General features: G+C 44.7%; 1 protein-coding gene across 1 annotated transcript; it reads left to right on the top strand.

Annotated features, from left to right (window-relative positions):
- Positions 1–18387: 18387 nt before the first annotated feature.
- LOC136357421 (uncharacterized) lies at positions 18388–20686 on the top strand. Its single transcript, XM_066312677.1, has 3 exons — positions 18388–18845; positions 18916–19381; positions 19490–20686. The coding sequence occupies exons 1-3, from the start codon at positions 18388–18390 to the stop codon at positions 20684–20686; spliced, it is 2121 nt and encodes a 706-aa protein (XP_066168774.1).
- Positions 20687–23283: the final 2597 nt, after the last annotated feature.

A 23283-nucleotide genomic window follows, 5' to 3' on the forward strand; every position in this document is an offset into this window, starting at 1 on the left:
ACAATGTTAAATTTGTATCGTGTATCGATGGCACTTCTTAACTATCTTATCATTACAATGTTTAATTATGATGGTGTATTTTTGTATGCATAAGAATAAAAAATTGATAAAATTGGATTTTGTCACGCCCCGAACTAGTCCCGACCGGAACTAGCTCGTGACGCTCCAAATTAACCTGTTAATCGATACCAGTCCCAGGAAACAGTGCTGGTATCACAGGGAGACAGGATATCACAGCAACAGAGGTCTCTTTATTATAGAGTAGAGGTACAGTCATTTTGGGCTGCGGACAGATCCCGAGCTCACAACTGCATTACAAAAGGGAAACGGAAGCCAGGACTTGGACCAAACAACACAGGCGCGACTTGGGAACTAGGTCGAAACCCTAAAACTCATCGTAGCCGGCTTGCTCCTGGAAGAACTCCTCAACAGCAGGATCCGCTTCATCTTCTTCAGCAACTAGGGGGGAATTATTTATATAGAGTAAGGGTGAGTACGAGAGTACTCAGCAAGCCATGGGGAATAAGTGTTTAATGCAGGCTTCAAAGAAAGGCTGTTGTTTTTGCAATTGATTTTATTTAAACTCTTTTCTAAAAACAACTAAGTGAGTGCTTCTCAAACGACGCGGATGAGACAGGGCGTCTCGTCCGGTCGGAGTATGTGCAATGTATCAGTCTTTAGAATTGAAACAAGGTTGGCACCCGGCCAATAGCTTTTCAAACGGCCACCCGAGCCAACAACTTTCAAACGGCCACCCGGGCCTAGCTGATCCCATCAGCTGCAGATTTTTCAAACATCGAACTCCTTTCCACAACAGCAATTTCACAAGCAGTAGTCAACCAAAACTACGCTAGGAATCACCTCACATCCGCCCATGACCGTGGGCACGGCTGTTCGAACAGATTGTTAACCTCTACAGAGGGGGTACACTTTACCCACACGACATTACTAACCCGGATCACCCAGCCCGTGGGGATCAGCCACGTCGGGAGACCTCCAAGCTTTCATGACAAGGCATTTCCAAAGCCGACACAGGTTTACCATATGCCGACGAGAGGGGTCCCAGACCAACAACAGGTTAGGTCCCAGACCATACTGTGCCAGGAAGCCCAGGGGTCCTCCCCGACACCACCCCGGCGAATCCACATGTCTCTCGGCATCAAGGCTCCCCTGATAAGCTAGTTACTCAGCCAGGGGTGTCCCATTCCACCCATGTGGTTGTACTTGTCTTATGTTTGAATGAAATTCCAAGGAAACGGTCCTTAAGTGCAAGAGCGGGAAACCGTACACCCGGTACGTTCCCCGGTCCGCGGTTTTGGAACATCATTTAGTTCGCAAGCACCGACCCAGGTGTCGGGTTTTCCAAGTCTTTTGTAAAACCCAAGTTTTACCCAAGTTGTTATTCAGATTTTAAGTTTGGAGGCGTCCGTCGATACTCGCACAGGATGCACGAATATCGAGACGCAACTAGATGGTTACAAGGGGACATGACATAACAATTAACAAGGATCAAATGCAACAAACTAGGTAGGTCCGCCAATCTGCCTTGCAGACGGGACAACAGATTAAGTGCGATCCTATCAATGCATAATATTTTTCAAGTAACATAATTAAATTTCAAATATAGGCTCAATATGTTCAAAGGTGGCTTGCCTTGCTCGAGATCTGGAGCTTGATCCTCGAAATCCTCGCACTGCGGGTCTTCGGGCTCCGAAACTACACGCGAAACGGGACAACTCAACAAACGGCGAAAATAAAGCCCTATTAATGACCTCTAAGCGTGCCATTAGATAGATCTCGAGATTTGAGGAATTTTGGAAGTTGAACGGAGTCAAACGGATTTACGGTTGGGAAGATATTGAATTTCTAAGATTATTGGATTTTTGGTCTAAAGAAAAAGGATTTAATTAAATCCTTTTTGAAAAAAAAAAGAAAAGAAAAGAAAAGAGGGAGGGAAAATAGACTTTTCCTCAGGCGGCTAGGGCGCGGCCCGAGAGAAATGGAGCGGTCCGGCCGAGCTAAATGGGCCGGCCGGCCCAAGGCGGCCCAAGGCGCGCGCGCGCGGGAGGGAGGAGAGAGAGAGCCGGTGGACCGGGCTCACCACGCGCGGTCCCGAGTGGGACCCGCTTGACGGTGACTCGGTTCACCGTGCGGAGTGAGCACGCGGCGTACGCGCGCGGGCGGGGGAGGGACGCGGTGCACGCGCGCGGTTCGCGGTGGAAAGGATGCGGCGGGCCCACGCGCAGCCTCACGGCTCGCGGTGGAACGCGCGCACGGGAGGGGCTGACCGGGGTCGGCCCGACCCGATTTCGGCCGAGCTGGCGCCGACGTGGCGCCTACGTGGCTGCCACGTGGGCTGGAGGGAGGAAGACGAAGGCGCCGGCCGCGAATGGACGGCGGGCGGCGGCGGTTTCTCCGGGGCGCCTTGCGACGATGAGGGGCGACGGGGCGTACACCGGGATGACGAGGAAGAATGAGAGGGAGCGAGCCAACGGCTTGGATTCGCCGGAGGGAGTCCGTCGGCGGCGGATTTCGGCGGCGGTAACCGGCGGAGAGCAAAAGGGGAAAACGGCGACGAGGTCACGAGGGGCCAATTCCCGGCGGTGAGAGTATCTACGCGGCCACGGGAATTCGTTGCTAGCGTCGGATTGAGCGGAGCTACCCCGAGCGAGGCCGGCGACGAGCGGGTGCTACGGAACACGGGCGGCGACGGCGGCGAGCACACGGCAAGCGGCGGCAACGGTCGGGGCGGTGCCGGCTAGCTACGGGGAGGCTACTCGAGCTACTACCGAAAACTAAGGGGAGGAGATGGAGCGAGGAGGAAGAACGGAGGGAGGCACTACCGAGATGAGGAGGGGCGCTGTGACGAGAGGCCGACGGCGCGGGAGTAATCTCTCCGGCCTCGGGCCGGGGAAGAGGAGGAAGACGAGCGCCCGGAGTCCCCTTCCGCGTCCTCGCTCGTGCCGGCTCCTCCGACACGCGCAACGACGAACGGCGACGGCGAAACAGAGGGGCGGCAACAATGGAGTGGAGGTGATGGGACAACGAGAGAAGAAGAGAGGGAGGGCGCCCGGGGCTTTAAAGGGCGGCAATGTCGGTTTTGGAAACCGACTTTGGGCGGTCAAGGCGCGAGCTGGCGCTCGGCGCTCGCGTCCAAATCGGCGACAGGGCGGAGGGAGGATGACGCCGGCGGGAGGAAAAAGGGGAAAAGGAGGGAGAGAAAGGGGGCTTGCCTCCTTGCCACTTTGGGAAAAGGAGGAGGGGAGCGGGGGCGTCGCGGCAGAGGGAGGAGGGCTCTGCCTCCGTCCCTTGGCGGCTTGCGCGCGGAGTGGCGGGGCCGAGGCGATGACGACGGCGATGACGGCGGGGCGGTGTGGAGCGGAACGGCGACACGGGCGACAGGCGCGGGCAGGCGCTGACGATGGCGGTGACCAGGCGGTCGGCCACTCGGCACGCGCGCGCGGCTTGCAACGGGAGGCGCGGCGGATGGAGTGGCGCGGCTCGGGCACGCGCGCTGGCTGCGGGGCCGAGCGGCTGCAGGCGCGGCAGGGCAGCGGGGCCGGGCGGCGCAGACGCGACGCGGGCGACGACCACGCGGGCGCGCACGCGAACGACGCGCGGGGAGCGGCAGCGAGGGAGCAGAAAGGAGGGCTCGGCTCGGCGCGGGCGGCTCACGCGCTCGCGCGCGGGCAGAGCGGAGGGGGGAGGGAGGCGCTCGGCGCGGCGGCTCACGCACGCGCGGACAGAGCGGAGGGAGCGGAGGAGGGGCGCTCGCGCGTGCAGCGCGCGGGCGGAGCGGAGCGGAGCGGAGCGGAGCGGAGGAAGAGGAGGGAGAGAGAGCGAGAGAGAAATAGAGCGAGCGCCGGGAGGGAGGGGGAGATGGGCCGAGAGAAATTCGGCCCATCGACCCCGGGGAGGCAAAATAGACTTTTGCGGAGGGATTTGATTTGGAAGTATTTGGATTCGGGATTGAACTCGACGATAGATCGGGGATTTGAGATCTGAGATGGCACAGACACTAAACAACAAGCAAGGAAACAATTTCGCAATTAGGGTTTTTAAGAGATAATTTTCCAGCTAGGCGCCACGACGGAACGGGCGCTACAGATTTCACCAATCTTGGAGACTAAAATCTTGTATTGAGTTTTCAATATAAAAGATTGTATACCTATTAATAATTATAAAAATATCCAATGCACAGTGTAAAATCGCCCTTCCCCAGGACGGCAAGAGGGCCGCCTGCAAAATTCCAGGCCCCCTCGCCGCCTATTTGCAGGCGGCCCCCCGCATAGTGTAAAATCGCCCTTGCGGAGGGCGGTAAGGGGGCCGCCTGCAAAGGGCGATGGCCGTCTGCCATGTCACATTTGCCGCCCTCTGGAAGGGCGATCCAGAGGGCGGCGGGCGACCACTTTTATTAATTTTTAAAATAGAAAATTATTTTTTGTAAAACTTTTAATAAAAAAAATTCGTGAGCGGCATTGCCAGCGTAATGAGCGGGCGACGAGCGGCGCTGGTGCCTAGTGGCTTGGGTTGAGCGTGTTTTGTTACTCTTTGTTTGGGCCGACAGCCCAGAAGCAGAAACAACCCACCTGTGGCATGCTGAGGTGTTGTCTACCCTAGCTCATTAAGACTCACGAGCTGAGCTGGCTCGTTGTCTATACCGAGCTTAAATGTCAGCTTAGCTCTTTAAGAAAATGAAACGAGTCGAGCTAAACTGAGCGAGCTAACAAAAGTCATGACCTTTCTGTCCATCCCTACTCCCTACCCATTTGATTGCTCGGTTTTATTGCAATTATATTAGTTTTCTATCAGTTGAACTTTCGGCTATGTAGTTATTTTGTTCATCCCAAAATTTTACAATTTATGATGAGATTTAATCTATCCTAGAACCATGAATCTAGACAGAGGTCTATCCATATTCGTTATTCTACGATGGGTTAAATTTTCTCCTAGTAATATTTTGGGATCTACTTCACTTGTGGGTTAAGTGAGCATGAGACTCGACATGGAAATGAAGGGCCTGTTTGGTTTGATTCTAAATTATTACCATACCAAAATTTTACTAATTTCAATAGTAGCATGTTTGGTTTGCTATCAAATTTTACTCATAATAATTTAAATTGAATACTACTTAATTTGGTAGTGTCAATATTTGTCAATATTTTGACACTAACAAGATTTTGATAGGGCAAAAATTAACTCCAAACCAAACGAGCCCAAAGTAATTGTTTTTGGTGTTATCGCGTAGCAGGTCGGAAGCAAAGTCTCAGGAGTCGTACGTATTATACTCTCCCAACCAACGGTGTGTTGAGCAGACAACGATGGAAAGTCATGTGGTTTCCATATGTTTCCATATGATTCGAGGGCTGAATTTTAGAGATGTCAGTGAGTGACTATATATGTGTTACTACGCGGCACATGATTAGACAACGAGAACCTTCCGTCCGTTGTTTTTTTTTAATCCCTCCGTTACGAAATATAAACATTTTTAGCATAGTGACAAGTTCAAACATTTTCAACTTTAACTATTAATAGCAAAAAGAAAATAATCAATTATGTGAAATTGATGTTACTAGATTTATCGTTAAATAAACTATCGTAATATATAACTTATTTTATTTATTTTTATAGATATTATTGGTCAAAGTAGTATTTCGGAGACCGCGTTAGAGTCTAAAAGTACTTATATTTTATATTTTAGGACAGAGTGAATATATATATACTATATATAAAGGCTCTTCAAGATTATCCGAAGGATTACCGCTACAAGCGCTGAAATGAATGAAAAAAAATCAATAGAAGATTGGACCCTAGAGAACCAAGTATTTGAGTAAGAGTAGTTGCTGCGCACGCGCAGCTTGAGGGACTTCAAAAAAAAACTGACCTTTGTCTAGAAAGTCCCTTAATAAAACATGTGTTATAATTGGACTATGCAGCTGAAGTACATAAAGACTTGATCTGGTCAATTGGTCCCGAATGCTTGGACAAACAAGCATATATATTGCATCATACTCCATACGGTCCCAAATGCGCTATTTTCTTTCCATGATGCATCTTATAAAAGAGACTTTGTAAGTCAAATTGTATGTCAGTGATACAGCTGTTGCATCTGAATTGTAAAACGAATCAAAAATATCTACTTTAATAAAAAGCTCAATTTCATTCTCGCCACCCCTTCGGCCTCAAATCACGTAGGACATGTTTGGTTGGGTAGTTCTAATGGGCGATCGATCGCCCTACCTACCTGGTAGCGATCGGGTAGGTCCCCTCCTCCCCCTCCCTCCCTCCACCTGGTTTCCTTTTTTTTACCGTATTACTTTTCTATTTTAGTAAATTTATGCATCTAAAGTTTATACATCTCAAGTTTACACATCTAAAGTTTAGAGACCAAAAGTTTATAAGTCAAAAGTTTATATATCCGATTCAAATTTGAATTTAAATTTAAATATTTTTTTATATATATAGTATTTTTGTACATCTAAAGTTTATACACCTAAAGTTTATAGACCTAAAGTTTATAAGTTAAAAGTTTATATATCCTATTCAAATTTAAATTTGAATTATATCCGATTTAAATTTGAATTTGAATTTGAATTCAAATATCCGATTCAAATTTGAATTTGAATTCAAATATTTTTCATATATAGTATTTCTATACATCTAAAGTTTATACACCTAAATTTAAAGACCTAAAGTTTATATACCCGATTCAAATTTGAATTTGAATTATATTCAAAATTTGAATTCAAATATTTTCTATATATAGTATTTCTATACATCTAAAGTTTATACACCTAAAGTTTATAAATCCAAAGTTTATAAGTCAAAAAATTACATGCCCAATTCAAATTTAAATTTGAATTCAAATTTTTTTTATATAGTATTTCTATACATAAATTTTTCTAACTTTTGTTTTTTAAAATATTTTGTGTGGTGTACTCTAGTAGAAAGAGAAGAAGGAGAGGAGGAAGGGAGGAGAGGAGGGAGGAGTATATAGTATAGGAAGGAGGCAGGGGGTGATCGCTGGGTGGATGGAGCAGCGATCACCCGCCAAACAGGAATTCCGTGTTTGGTTGCCTATAGGGGCGGATCTATAAAAAAGAACCCAAAGGCTCAGGCTAGCTCACGTGCTTCTGATCTATCGTGAGCGTTATCCCATCATAAAAATTTATACGTAGAAAATTTATACATGCAATTTTTTTTATAGAGAAACATTATACATATTTTTTTTACTCCAAATCAGAATCATACATACAAAACTTTTGGTTTGTAAAACTTTCCATTCTGAATCGGACATAAACTTTCACCGTACAAACTTACCAAGAAAGAAAAAACATGGTGCCAAGAAAGGAAAGAGTGGGGCATTCTTGTGATAAGAATGCATGCTCATATTCGCACAATAGACTTTTCTTTCTCTATCTCACGTACAATATTACGGGTGTGTTTGGTTGCTCTTATCCCTCTAGTCTGGCTCATCTCTCTCATCCAGGCTAAGTTTAGCCTGGTTTAGGGGATACACATGCATGTGTTTGGTTGCTTGCATGAGATAAACCTGGATATGATGAGATGTTGTTTGGTTGGTTGCAGCAAGGGGCGGATGAAACGGTAGCATGCAGGAGATGTTGTTTGGTTGGATGGATACATCTTGTGTGCAAATACCTGTCGACGTTTGAGATCGCAACTATGGTATTTTGCATAGTATGGGGATCGTTGGTACCAGGGTATATACGAGATTGAAGTAAAAGAGATGGAGACAAGGATTTTTATACATGTTCGGGTCCCTTATCTGACAGTAATACTCCTATTGGCCAAAGCCGGTGTTGCTCTTATTCATCATAATCACACTAGTATAATATTTGGGATAACCTATCTAACCGTTGTCGACTTGACTGCCTGAAATACTATCACGTAGTCGACAATGGGGTAGTCTTCCTTGAATCCAAACTCAGCAAGATCAGATATAGCGCTAGATCCCTCTTGTTGGCCTCCACAGACACCATATTGGGTTTGTCTAGGCTTATCTCTGATGTCGATAACCGGCGGCTTGTCTTGGCGTGTGTATTGTGTGTCGATCTGTTGTTGTTGTTGTTTCCTCCCCCTCCTCCTAGGGGGTCTATTTATACCCATAGGTGTCCCCTTATACAAGTAGAACTAGAGAGACCAATATGGATATAATCCGAGTAGTCCTTATAGTTTTAATATAGAACTCTATTTGTCCTTCCTTATCCGGAACTCCTTCTATATACGAGGTATGATTTCGTATAAGACTTGTTACATGGTGGGCCCTGCCGAGCTTAGTTAACTACTATTAGGTATGTGGTATTATGACAATACCTATTCTTGTGGGTGGTGAGGTTACCCCATAAAGTTTGTGATGCGAGGTTTTTTCTAAGTCCCTAAATCTATTTATGTGTGGTAAAGTTAATCTGTAGTAGAGGTTATAGATTAAATTGTGTCACTCTGTGGGTATGCCCACCTACTAATACTTCGGAGCTCATTTTTCTCATGGAGAATCGATGTAATGTGTATGTACGTTTTAATGATATTGTCATTTTTTAAAACCAATGAGCAGCACTGATGATCATTTTTTTTTAACAAATGTTACGGAATGGCCTGGCTTACTAGATGAACACGCAAGAGAGTGATTATTATAGCAAAAATCATGTACATAATTTCATTGACAACACTGGTACATTTGACAATTCAAAACAAACATACAAATATACGTGCCCATGGCAAGTTTTTTAAAACAAGGAACCAATTTGATAAGCAAATTAGTAACCGCATACAAAACTAAAACCATCTGTTTCAGCTATGTTCTGCTTGCAAGCTTTTGTACAGATTGCTTCAAACACATCAACCTTAGTATATCTACACTTGGTCTCACAAGTTTTTCCATTATCACATTTTCCTGAAACATAGTAAAAGTAAACAGGATAACCTGTACCTTTGAAATAATACAGGATCTGAGTTGCAGAGATCAGGGTGCAAGAGCATCAACACTTAATAGTAGTATGATCTTTACCAAAAAGAGCAAGTGCAGAGTATATCGGTTTCTTATCAAAAACTTGATCATGTCAAAATCAAGTGTGGTTACTAAAAGAAATGAGTACATATGTTGATATGAAAAGATGAACAAGGAACTTGATAGTATTTTCCTAACATCAATAACTCGAAAATGTAGCAAATATGCGCAGAAATTTGACATCATTGAGCCTCATTTCCAACAAGTAAATAAATGCAGAACAATGGCCTCAGATATATGAAGAATGTGAATTACTTCCTCCGTTTCACAATATAAGTCATTCTAGCATTTCCCACATTCATATTGATGTTAATGAATCTAGATAGATATATATGTCTAGATTTATCAACATTAATATGAATGTGGGAAATGCTAGAATGACTTACACTGTGAAACGGAGGAAGTAGCTACTATCATTTGTATCTGTTCTTACCAGTATCTATCAAATGTAGCAAAAGAAAAGGTACAAGCTAGGAAAAGGAAAATAAGACCAAGCGCAGGAAAAAAGAAACAGCAAGAAAAAGAGAACAAGTGTAGAACAAAATCTATTCACATGCATCACAAACAGCAGCATATATCATCATTTGCTGTCTTACCCAGCCTAACAGCAAGCAAAAAAACAAGTGTAGAAAAATATGTTCATGTACTCACATAAATTCTGCTCAGTTCAAGTGTAGAGGTGGCCTCAGTTCCGCTGAGATCATTTGAACTATAAAATACTGAGAAAAATCACAGAAAGACAGAAACATGTTTGGTTGCCTGACCATATCGAATAAGGGTCAAGTGCAGGCATATCTGTTCTTATGCATCACAAATAAGCACTATTAATCAAGTGTGTATCTGTCAGTATCAATTTAAAAGAACGCACTATTGTATCTGGCCTTATCAATAACTTCTATTTGTAGCCATAGATACAATGGCATAACACAAATCAGCAGGAAAAATATGTTCATAAGCATCACAAATAATCAGCAACATTACTCATCATTGGCTATCTTACAACAAAAAATCAAGCCACTACACATTTCACTGGTTGTCTGACCCTTAGCAACCCGACTAGTCCAATAGCACCGAGCATCCTCGGCCAAGGTTTAGGGAACCCGATGACTTGTCGGACTTAACATAATACGAGTATAAGAATTGAATCCAACCAGTAGCGATATGAGAAAACATGATACTCTGACAAATATTGCACATTTGATATGTATAAAAACTTACATGGATTAATTCATGGGGGTAGTAGGATCGCTACACATACTGGTCGAGCGAGGACCATATGTGTAGTTGTACTCGGCCACTCGTAGAAGTGGTGGGCTGATCGCTATAACCACTAGCCGAGAACTAGTGTAGTCATACCCGACCACTTGTAGATGTGGTGGGAGAATCACTACAACCACTGGCCAAGGACAAGGTGTACGTAGTTGTACCCGACCACTCATAGAGGCGGGTCGAGAATCATTACAACGCTGTCGAGGACAAAGTTGTAGTCGTACCCAACCACTCATGGAGGCGACTCGAGGATTGCTACAATGCTAGTCGAGGATCAGGTTGTAGTCATACTCGACCGCTCGTGAAGGCGGCTCGAGGATCGCTACAACGCTAGTCGAGGACCAGGTTGTAGTCGTACCCTCTACAACCCGACCACTCATAGAGGCGGCTCGAAGATCACTACAACGCTGGTACTCGAACCAGACGTGTAGTTGTACCTCGACCACTAATAGAGGCGACGGGATCGCTACTACACTGGTACTCAGACCAGGTGTGTAGTGGTACCTTGTCCACTTATAGAGGACTCATAGAGGTGGTGGGGTCGATACCACACCAGTACTCAATCCAGGTGTGTAGTTGTACCTTGACCACTCGTAAAGAACTCATAGAGGAGGTGAGATCGCTATCACGCTGGTACTCGGACCAGGTGTGTAGTCGTACCTCTACCACTCGTAGAGGACTCGTAGAGCGGTGGGATCGCTACCACGCTGTTAACAGTGAAATTTGGCAAGATAGACTAGGATTTGGAGTTGGATACCGAAGCGGATTTGAAGGAGATTGAATCTTGCCAAAACAGATTGTGCATCGGCTAGAAACATATTCGGAGTTTGATTGAGCCGATATGGAAAGCAGCCGATATAGCTCAACTTGGGCTCGGTTTGGGCCTCGATTGAGATAACCATCATTGTTGTATAGAGATAGAGCTTATTTAAGGCAACTGTATCTATTAATTAGGATTTTAATGTCGTTTTGAATTAGAGATATGGTAAGAGTCTGTCATGTAGACTTGTTTGTTTTTATCTTTAGGAAGGTTTGAGTCGTGTCCATAATGGAAGAATTTTGTACTCCGGGTATAAATATAAACCCCAGATCATTGTAATAAGGAACGACAATCCAATCAATACAACTTTTGGCGTATCGCTACCCTTTTCTTTTATTTTTTTCGACGAGTTCTTGCTTTGAGTCGGGTATCGGTTGCGATCTCTCGACAAGAGGTACCTTGTCTCAATAGTTTGCACTATCGGGGCTATTACGTCATTTTAGATGTATTAGTCTTTTTATTGTGGTCATCACTATCATATATCTTAGTTAATCTAGTTAGTATTTTGATTTAGTTATATCGGCTGATTCTTGCTTTAGGGTTTATGCCGGTATCGGCTCAATCGCTTTACAAGATTAGATTAGTTAGGTATTTACCATCTTGAAAAGTAGTTAATAACTTGATTGTTTAGACTTTAGATTTCTTTACATACTTTGAGTTGCATCAACCCTAGTCTTGTTTAGAATCTTAGATACTAACCTGGAATTAATTATAATTAATGATAGTATCAGAGTTTCAGTCGATCTTACCTAATATACATAATAGTGCACGTCTCATAATCTATTTTTATGTATATTTGCCACTTATACAGATAGATCACTCTATATATATCAAGTCTTAATCAATCTGGATCAAATCATTGTATCTGAGATTGATCATTATTTGGTATATTTATCTAGATTAATCTGTTTATGTAAGTCTCTATTGGAGTAATAGCCAATACATTATCTATTCTGGCTCTAAATATTAGATTATCGGTTATTTCTATAATATTTCTAAAAGTGATTGACAAAAATAAAAGAGATAGCGTTACAGACGATAAGACATATTTAGGGTTCTGTTTTATTTATCCATCTCAAAGCCGCAACCGATTTGGTTTAACCGTATCGGCGGGATTCTGACGATACGTCATCGGCTCTGTCAGCCAATCGGCTATCGTTCATCTAATTACGATTTTTTTGTCTTTCTTGTTGTTGCAAGATCAAACCATCTGGCACGCTCTTGACACTCGAGGCAAGCCTTGGACCTACACTGGAGTAAAGCAAATCTCCTATGCCGCTGTGTTTCTCGTCAACACACGCTGGTACTCGGACCAGTTGTGTTGTCATACCTCGATCACTCGTAGAGGTGGTGGGATCACTACCACGCCAGTACTCAGACAAGGTGTGTAGTCGTACCTCAACCACTCAACGTGATATATTGTATGTAGAGTGACAGAATTAATGATATGCTTGTTGTGTGCACACTCTGTGATCACTTGACGTGAGTCTGACATGCCAAGTCCTTATTTTTACCATACAACATGAGAAGGAAGCAAGCCTCAGCATCTTCCTAGCTGTCGTTAATTTGTTTACTCACCCGACCAACAGTGTGTTGAGCGATGTATCGGACGATGTGTGTATAGAAAGGGATGATACGAAGTAAGCATAGCACAATTAGTTAGATTCTTTGTAATGGAAGCAGCCTATCCGGTTTAAATTCTAGACTTGATATGTGGTTCGTATTTATAGCTAATTATTTTTTCAATGGTAGGCAACGTACTCCCTTCGTCCCATAAAAAACGAATCTATGACCGGATATGGTATATTCTAGTACTATGAATCTGGACATAGACTAGGATGTGTCACATCCGGTAGTATGTTAGTTTTTTATGGGACGGAGGGAGTATCCGTTAGCAGCGAGGTATTCGTGATGACTTCATTAAATCTAAAGATATATCCATCTAGTTTTTCAGAGATACTCATAGGGGTAGGTGTGCGCGTGTGTTCATAGGGTGTTGTAAGCTTCTTTATTTGTACTGTGTTTCTTAAGAACAAAAATAAGGACGAAAAGTTTTATTTCCATATGATTACTGAGATATCGTTGGGTGAGGATATATATCAGGGAGGGTGAGCATATCAGCTTTTTTACTGCTCATAACATGTTTGACAGAACCCTCATATCCGGTCACCTTTTGACAACTAGCGTTGTTATGGAGATTTGTATGTGAACAATAACCTTATTCTCCCTCCCTCCGTCTTTCCAAACGACCTGCTAGGTCTAAATGGCATTCAATTAAAATCAGGGAGATTTCTTATAGATTAGAATCACTTGATTTGTTTGAAGATATCATGCTCAAAACTCCTCTAGCTCCAGCGACTAACAATAGCATGACGAGTTAAGGTTTTGAAATCAGGGTTACGGTCTGGGGGAGGGGGGCGAAGGAAAGAAAAAAAGGGTAGAGGATGGCCGTGGGAGGTGGTGGATCGTTGGTCAGCAATGAAACGGGTGTTGGCAATGGCGGCAAAGTGGAGCGAGAGGTTAGAAGGCGACAACTGGTGGTGAGGGATATGACGACGGGGAAGAGGAGGGGGAGGGGGGGAGGGGTATCGGACAATGAGGAGAGGGACAATAAGAAGATAATGAATCTTAAAGTGATTGAACGGTCCAGAAATTATAATATTGAGATTTTCTAAGGTGCTTGAGAGGCATTATATCCATTGATCGCTTGTAATCTGACGATATATAACAAGAGGTAGCTATGGAAATGTAGCAAAAATGTGGGCCATTAGGTGGATGATTACATAGGTAATTTTGTGCCTGACATCAAATTAGAAGGCAAGGCTATTTCCAATAAACTATTGAGATAAACTCGGTAACTTCTTAAATTTTAGGTAACCAGAGAACATCCAGCAGTACGATTAATTAGCGACATTGAAGCTCATGACTTGGATCTACTCGAACTAGTAATCTCAATGAGCCGAGCCAAGTTGACCTTTTAACTCACGAACGACTCTAGCTTGCTAATACAAAAGATCGCTATATCTTCATATTCTTATTGCTTCTTCACTAATGCTTAATCTTTTAGTAGCATCCAAACTACTTATATTTGGTTATGTTTATTACTCCCTCGATCTATTTCACATTTGGTGATTATTTATATTTGGTGACTTCTTTTAGCCTCTTCATCTCTCGTCTTAGATTTACTAATATCTATATGAATTTTGACATATATGAAGTACATACATAGATCCCTCTATGAATCTATTTAAAACTCAAAATGTCTCATAGTGTAAAACAAAGGAAATATTATGTTAGTATATAATAAATTGATAAATTATTAAATTGTTAAGATTATATAAATAAATTAGAGCTTAAAGAACCAGCCCAAGAGCCCAAGATTATACTCATAAATCAAAGGCTGCGTTCGGAAGCAGCACAAAGAGTGAAAAAACTTGCTTGTTTTCTACTGGCACGATTCCCGAACTATTAAATGGTTTTTTAAAAAATATATATTTATAGAAAATTTGCTTTAAAAAAGTCATATAATCTATTTTTAAGTTTGAAGTAATTAATACTCCCTCATTTTCAATGTATGATGCCGTTGACTTTTGATGTGACGTTTGACCCTAGATTTTATTTCAAAAAATTATATAAATATCATTTATTTTGTTGTGAATTGTTTACCATCACGGAAACTATAATCTTAACTCATAATTTTACATATTTATAATAATTTTTAATAAAACAAATGGTCAAACGTCATACGAAAAGATAAGGAGGTTATAACAAACAAAGGTGGTACTTATTTAATCTTGTATTAATGGCTCACATCGTTTTAAGTTTCTTCTTAATATTCTCCTTTTTCATCCCCTAGAACACGCTCTAAGTTTTTACTCCTATGGAGGTTAACAATCTGAGCCGAACTGGCTCGTTAAGATAACGAGCTCAAACGAGGCAAGCTCGAATTTTATTTACACACTTAGGCCCCTTTGATTTGGAGGAAAAACATAGTGATTTTGGAGGAAAAACATGAAACGAGAAAGATGATTAGCACATGATTAATTAAGTATTAATTATTACAAACTTAAAAAATGAAATTATTTTATTTTTAAAAATAACTTCTATACATAAACTTTTTGCAACAAACACATCATTTAACATCATTTAACAGTTTAAAAAACATACTAACAGAAAATTAAGGAGTAAGTTAAAGTTTTGAGTTGAATAAAAAACTAATCTTTCTGCCCAGAAAGAATCAAACTTGTCCTATGCCTGTTGACGGTCGTTATAGACCAATTTTGACTGTCAATATAACCGGAATAAAGGAGAACTAGCTATGCTTGCAATGCATAATTTGTTAGAAATAATCTATTTCCACTTGTGCTTGAAATTTTATTTGAACACAACGACCTCTACATAAACGGAGGAAAATCAGCAGGAAATAATCAATGACCGCCGACTGGTAGACTTATGATGCTTGGGCTTACAAAACTTATTTAACATCTGCAAATAAGCCCAACTGCCATGTCACGAAGAATAAGTCCTAACAAGGAAGTCCTCGGCCAAAATTGGAGGCCAGAGGGGCTGGACCAGGTTTGGTCGAACCTTAGCCGAGGCCTCTCATCCCGGCCTTCCACGTGGATGTCCAGGATTGCTCCCCAATGACGGTTGCGGGCCATTTCCGACAATTTCAACCGCCACAACTGTCATTGGCAACCTATTTAAGGAGTAGGCCTCACTCCACTCCAACACACACTCAAGAAGAAGAATCAAGAGCTCTCTCAAGTTTAGTTATCTGTTCTATTGCTAGTGGAGTAGGAATAGAATATTTTCCTTGAATCTTCAGGAGATTTCAGGTATGGCTCTAGTAGCTCTTCCTTCTTTTGTAAGACTTATACTATTATTAGTGAAATATTCTTCTTTATATAGCTTCGATCCTTTACTTCATTTATATTATCTAAGTACCAACTTTATATTATACTTGTCTCGATATAATGATGTGGCTAACTTACCAGAGATATGCAATGGTGTGGTTTAATATTCATTTCGATGATTGCTCTACGTCTGCTGCAGCGATATGGAGTACTATTTAGTAATGTCAGTGTGGTGCTTAAATTATTACATATCATTAATTGGTATTATATGCCACGAGGCAGTAGAGGTCAAGGTTGTCAGTATCCTGATTCGTATCCTAGTATCTTACGATACTACGATCCTACCAAGCCGAAATGATACCGATCCCACCTAGTATCCTATTTTTTATAGTATCTCGATCCTAATATTCATTACTACACGATCCTATGAAATTTTAGGTGGTATCCCGATTCTACGATACTACAAAATATTATTTAAAATAACATGGTTTGAAAATAATGTAAATAAAATGCTCAAATTTATATAAAAATCAGTTAAATATATCAAAACCAACGTGGTTTCTCTTGATAAATGTCTCTATTTGCATGACATATATAATTACTACTTTTTTATATAGAATGGCTATATATAATTAATATAAATATTAATTAAACTTAAAAAAGAAAATATCATAGTATCCTGATACTACGATACGATATTACTTTAAACAAAATGATACTATGTAGTATCCCGATCCTGACAACCTTGGTAGAGGTGAGCTGCTGATGGTGACAGCTCGTTACGGGTATTCCTCTACGTGGGTATATAGTATTAAGACAATTTTCTGGTATGGGTACTCCTCCGTATTCATTACCGATGAATGGCCATGATGGGTTGCCGTAAGAAACTCGGCAATCAGGGGTAGTCTCTCGAAACACCAGGAAGGCATAGTTAGGGAAATTTGGTTGCATTATTATATACTAGCAAGTGTATATTAAAATGGCTATATACTAAAAGTACAAAAATGATTCTTTTCTTTTTCTTTCTCCACTTAGCTTAGACTTTATTTTAATGAGAGTAATAAGGTTACTTCTTTGTGTCACATATCTCTACCCATAAATATTGCCTAACCTCTGCATAGACTTCGATCTATATAAGTGATATAAATTATTAGCAAAGTACTCTCTTATCATATGTTCCATTGGGATTAAATAAATACGATACCGTTGGAATACTTCTAGGTGAAATGCTACATCGGTATATCTGTGTGCTTTTGGATTATATTTGTAATAGTAAAATATTCCGAGATTATCTCGACGCTATTGCTGGGAATTATATTTCTAGTATCGTCGTTAAGAAAAACCAACACTACTGGAGAACTGATCTTTGCTAGGTTGGCCGAAAACCACAATAGTCCCGGTTCCAAAAAGAACCGGGACTAAAAATCATCTTTAGCCCCGGTTAAAAACCACACAGCCATTCTATGATCTTTAGTCCTGGTTGGTAACACCAACCCGGTTGAAAAAGTGTCCGCCCCCTACTCTTTTTATTCCCGGTTGAAAACACCAACCGGGACTAAAAATCGATGCATAGTATATATAATCCCTCGCACTTATCCTCTAGCAACCATATCTTCCCTTATCCTATCCCTTTCCTCTCTCTGTCTCTCTCTCTATCCTATCCTCTCACGCACGATTGCGGCAGTGGGTGAGCGTGCAGTGGACGCGGGGAGGCGCGGCGGGCAGCGGCGCTCGGTGGCGGGCGGCGCGGAGGGGCGTGGCGGCAGGCGGCCGGGCGCACGCGGAGGGTCGGCCGGCCAATGTTTTTCTTTTTTTTCCCCCCTTTTTTCCCTCTTAATTTGTGGATGATTTTTTTTGACTATATATGTTTTGTGGATGATGATTTTGTTGTTGTGAATGATTTGGGATTATGGATGATGATTTTGTTGTTATGAATAATTTGGGATTGTGGATGACTTGGGATGTTGGGAGATGAACCGTGGATGAGTTCAACTGAAAAAAGTGCAAATAGATAAAAACAATGATCCACAAGCATCTTTACTCTCGGGTATTTAAATTGGAACTAAAGATCGTCATCTTTAGTCTTGAATTTCTTCTCTCGGTCTGCAACCGAGACTACATGGGTTATGAGCCGGGATAGAAGATGCATTCTCCAGTAGTGCAACAGTTCCAGACTCATTCCTACAGTCTTATTCTTCTGCATTGAGATTTACCACTATAATTTGATTTTTTTTTTTGACACAGGGAGAGGGAGTATGCCTTAGCACTATGCAGAAACTATTGTTAATATTGACCGCCTGAGCTGAGTCAAGCCATGTAGGTTCCGGGCGGGCCTGTTAAAAGCCCCCGTGGAAACTGCGCAGCGCAGTACACAACCTGCTGCTAGCCTCCGAGGCCTCAACTAGCTAGTGTGAACCATGGCGTTCGAGCTGGAGCTAGGCCCTCCTCCCAACACGACCATGGACTCCATGAGCGTCCGGTACCTTCTCAACCAGATCGGCAGCGACCGCACGACGCACATCCAGATCCTCGCCACGGTGGGCGGCGCGCTGCTCGGCTTCCAGGCGCTGCTGGGCTACCGGCGCCGGCGCAGCAGCAACAAGCTCTTCCTCGTCCTGCTCTGGGCCGCCTACACCGTCTCCTCCAACGTCGTCTCCTACACCGTCGGCCTCGTCCAGTCCGTCGCCGAGCCCGACCGCTACAGCGTGCAGCAGTGGTGGGCCGTCGGGCTGCTCCTCCTCCTCGGCAGCGCCGACACCATGTCCGCCTTCACCCGCGGCGACGCCGAGCAGAGCAAGGGGATGATGGCCCAGCACGCCGTGCAGACCGTGCTCGTGCTCTGGGTGCTCGTCACCCGGGCCAACAACGCCATCCTGCTCGAATCCTCCTCCCCGCGGCGTCAACTGGGAGTGGACCATCACGCTCTCCGTCTGCTGGCTCTACAGCATCGTCAAGATGGGGCAGCGGATCAAGGCGATGCGCATGGCGAGCTCCTCGCACGGCCTCGTGCGCGCCGCCAAGGTGGTCGCCGACTACATGCACGACACCGTCGACGCGTGGGACCGCGACTGCGGCCATGGCGGCGACGGCGGGACCGCCGCTCGTGACCTCGACTCCGTGGACATGGGCCCGTACAAGTATCTGGTCCACGGCGAGGAAGGGCGCTCCACGCCGCCGTCGGAGCAGACGGACTACCGGACACGTGTTCCAGAAGACGGCACTGTCGTCACCATTGACAAGATCTGGCGCTGCGACGGCGAGCTGCTGGTGAGCTCCGGCGACGGCGTCGTCGGCGACAAGCGGCGGGCGCGTGCGCGGGCGCTCAAGGACACGTGCCTCTCCTTCGCGCTGTTCAAGCTGCTGAAGCGGCGGTTCTGCGGGCTCGAGGTCGCGGAGACGGGGCACCAGAAGGCGAGGGACTTCGTCGTCGCCGGCCTCCTCGCCGGCGACGACTAAGAGCGCGCGTTCCGCGTCGTGGAGCTCGAGCTGTCGTTCGCCCACGACTTCTTCTACACCAAGTACCCGGCGCTGTTCCCCACCAGCGCCGTGCTCCACGTCGCCCGCTTCGTCTCCCTCCTCGCCTTCCTCAAGCTCTTCTACGACTTCACCTACACGGCCAGCTACACAGCTAAGATTTTCAAAGACATAAGCGCCGTCGGCATCTTCTCCTCCTTCAACGACTTCCTCTTCATCTCCATGATCCTCGGCGTCGAGGTCATGCAGCAGCTGTCCACCGGATACTCCGACTGGGCGGTCGTCCACTTCGTCTGCGACTACGTCAGGCGCGTCGACAAGAACAACAAGAAGCGGCACGGCGGCGGCTTCGGCTTCCGGCAAGCGGTGATCAAGCGGTTGGCGACTCGCCGGGCGAGGACGTCGAGGCACTGGCAGAACAAGCTCGGCCAGTACTCTCTCCTCTACCATTCGTCAGCTGGCAACTGCCTGTCATGGCTGACCGGGCGCCTGCTGGAGCCGAAGGTCGTCAGGCTTCCGCGCGAGGTGAAGGTGGCAGTCCTCCGTTCGTTCAAGGAGAGCGGCGGCCGTCTCGCCGTCGGCCGGTCGCTGGACAGCCGGTTGCGGTGGGCGTGCGACCGCTTCCTGCCGCCGTCGACGCAGCTGCAGAGCGACACGCACTGGAAGACGCGAGCTCACACGCACACCGTCCTCGTGTGGCACATCGCCACCACGATGTGCGACCACCTGGACGCCGCCGCCGCCGCAGACGACGACGAGAACGGCGCCGACCGCCTCGTCGCGACCCGCCTGTCAGGGTACTGCGCCTACCTGCTGGCTTTCGTCCCGGAGATGCTGCCGGACCACAGCTACATGGCCACGCTGGTCCTGGACGCCGCCGTGCAGGAGGCCCGGAAACACCTCGTCGACGCCACGGCCATGGCGAACAAGTGCAAGAAGCTGCGTGTCCTCGGCGAGAGCAGCGGCGGAGGCCGCGACGGGATACTGATGGACGGAGCGAGGCTGGGGAGCCAGCTGATGGCCGCCAGCTACGACACCCGCCGGCGGTGGAAGCTGCTCGCGGAGGTCTGGGCCGAGCTGGTGCTCTTCCTGGCGCCGTCGGAGAACGCCGACGCCCACGCCGAGAGCCTCGCCCGCGGCGGCGAGTTCATGACGCACATCTGGGCGCTGCTCACGCACGCCGGCATCCTCGACCGTGACCCTGAAGCTGCTGCGCCGCCGGCCGGTGCCACTGCTGTTTGAAGACTAGCTTGCTCGACGGCGCGGCGCGGCCGGCAACGGCAAGCCGACGGATCGAGCCTTGCCACGATTATAGTGTTTGTAATATAGTACCAGTAAATGTTGCGTTGATATTATTACTGCGACTTCAGTTTTCGTCTGTTTTGTATCAGTTTTATATATGTACGCCCTTCAATAAATCAGTTCTAAAAGAAGTTATGTGTTTTTCAATATGAGAGTATTTTCTTTGTTTTATTTTTCATAACTAAACCTTAATTTGCATGCTGTTGATTTAGTTTTTTCTTTTTAGATTTTTTATCGCCCAACACAGTAGGGTGGTACCAAATCTCAACCGGTGGTACAATCGGATCCAACGGTTGGAGGTTAGTACAGTGAGTACCATTTGTGTCATTGAGGTGGTGCCATATAATTGAACACCTCATATTGTATTTTCACATTGGATGGGATGGGAAGAGGTGTCTTTTCACGCTTGGCCAACGCCGCGACGCGAGCACTCCGATGCTACGTTACCTTGATACAGGGATATGTGTGTGTGTATATATATATACATACATATATATATATACATATATATACATATATATATATATATATGTATATATATATATAACACATACAGAAAATCATATAAGTGCAAGACTACGTATAGTGCAGAAAAAAAATCAATGACAAATTAGAATAGACTTGTTCAGAACTTCATGTTCAACTCAATATCTAGAGAGCTAGATCAATTTAATTGTTGCTTGCATCATCAGATAGATCAAACGCTGCAAGATCTTCTAGGACTGTCTTAAGGTTATACACACTTACTGTGATTGAGAGTTGGAGTTCGCAAAGCCAGAGAAAATCAACAGGAAAATGAAACATCTCAATAATTCTCACAGCTATCTCCACCAACGCTATGAAGTTGCAGTTGCGTTAGCAGTCATACTAGCAGAATGGGGGCACATAAAAGATCATTGAAGATTTGAAGAGGCTTGAACTGGAGTGGACGAACAAGTGACAGGGTGGTGAGAGGGTTACTGGCGGCCATGGCGGCGTGCCCGGCAGCGAAGCTGCTGGCTGCGGGCTACGGCACCCAGCGGCCCGCGGAGGCGCTGCGCGCCGGAGAGCGAAGCTGCGGCACCAGCAGGTGGACGGCGGAGGCATCGCGTCAGACAGCAGCTCCGTCGTTCGCTCGGCATACACGCTCCCTCACGTATCCTGGAGCTGGGAATGGGGCTAGCTGCTGCTGGGCCTCGCTGCACTTCGTGAGGGTGAACGACGGCGGCGCACGAGGTTGTCTGGAGAAGATCGATGCTAGGGCTTGGACGTATCGGGAAGTATCCGGAATTATTTTTTTTATTTGAAAATCTTGTTAATCGGCGATACGTACGGGATACGTATCCGTGCGTATCGGATACGTATCCGTATCCTACACGTATCCGATACGGGATACGTGACCTGCATGCGCACCGTATCTGTGCATCCTAGCTCCGCTGACGCCACCGATTTCGACGAGTGACGCAGTCTCCCCCTCCACCGCCGCCGCGCCGCGCGAGTGTGTGTCGCCATGGCCGTGCATCTATGCAGCCGCCGCCGTTGCGTACCATGCATCCGCCTCCGCCCCCTCCCCCATCGCCGTGGGGAGAGAGAACTGCGGATTCAGTATAATCTGCGCTGGGAGGTGAGGATGTGGTGGAATTTTTTTTTTTTTGAACTTTTATTTACTAGAAAAAATACCTATGTGTTGCTACGGTGAAGGCTATTTTAATTCTGTTATTGTTTTTTTTTCTACAATTCATTGTGAGATTCGCTTGGATATATATTTTTTCTAGAAAATCATGAGTTGCAATTAGGAGTCCGATCATCTCAAGTTAGCATATAAGTTTTTTTAAAGAGATTTCTTATATATATGATTACTCCTGTATTTTCAAAAGCGAACAAATATAAAACCCGACTCAAATACGGATATGTATTTCCAAAAACGAACAAACTTAAAATTCGACTCATACACGGATGACATACCAAAGTACCAGCAAAAACATCTTTAATTTTTATAATAGTAGAGATTTTAAAAATAAATATTTCTAAAACTTATTTTTAGAATCTAAACATTTTGACCACATCAGCTCGTCTGGCTAGCAAAACAATATTGACACATCACATATAACGGGCTAAATAACACCATCACGCCAGCCAGATCGACGTGACTAAATATATAACGTTTGTCAATCTAGCCAGACTACACGTTACAGCGTTATTTTATTGCACCAGCCACGCCAAAAGATTCAAATTTTGAAAATAAGTTTTGAAAGTGCTTATTTTTAAATTAAAAGTTTCCCAAAAAAATTAAAAATTGAAAAAGTTCAAAAAATAAAAAAAAATCGAATGTGGACATGTGGTGGAGTGGGCTCAGTCAGGCACTCCCACAAAGGTCTCGCTAAACTTGATTTCGTGCTGACGAACGATGCCAATGTACCCCGCTCCCTCCACAATCAACGGCTCGATTTGATTTTGTACCTGGTGGTAGTACTACTCTGTATGAGATAACATTTGCTGGACGAGACAAAGCTTTTTTTTTAAAAAAGTAAGCTGTTGATTCTATTCTTACCTACTCA

This window comes from Oryza sativa, chromosome 7, assembly GCF_034140825.1.
Source record: "Oryza sativa Japonica Group chromosome 7, ASM3414082v1".
Lineage (NCBI taxonomy): Eukaryota > Viridiplantae > Streptophyta > Magnoliopsida > Poales > Poaceae > Oryza > Oryza sativa.

Coding starts and splice junctions, on each gene's coding strand:
- LOC136357421 (XM_066312677.1), top strand. CDS start 18,388: ATGGCGTTCGAGCTGGAGCTAGGCCCTCCTCCCAACACGACCATGGAC. Junction 18,846..18,915: donor CGGGCCAACAACGCCATCCT/GCTCGAATCCTC, acceptor CTGGCTCTACAG/CATCGTCAAGATGGGGCAGC. Junction 19,382..19,489: donor CGGAGACGGGGCACCAGAAG/GCGAGGGACTTC, acceptor TTCTACACCAAG/TACCCGGCGCTGTTCCCCAC.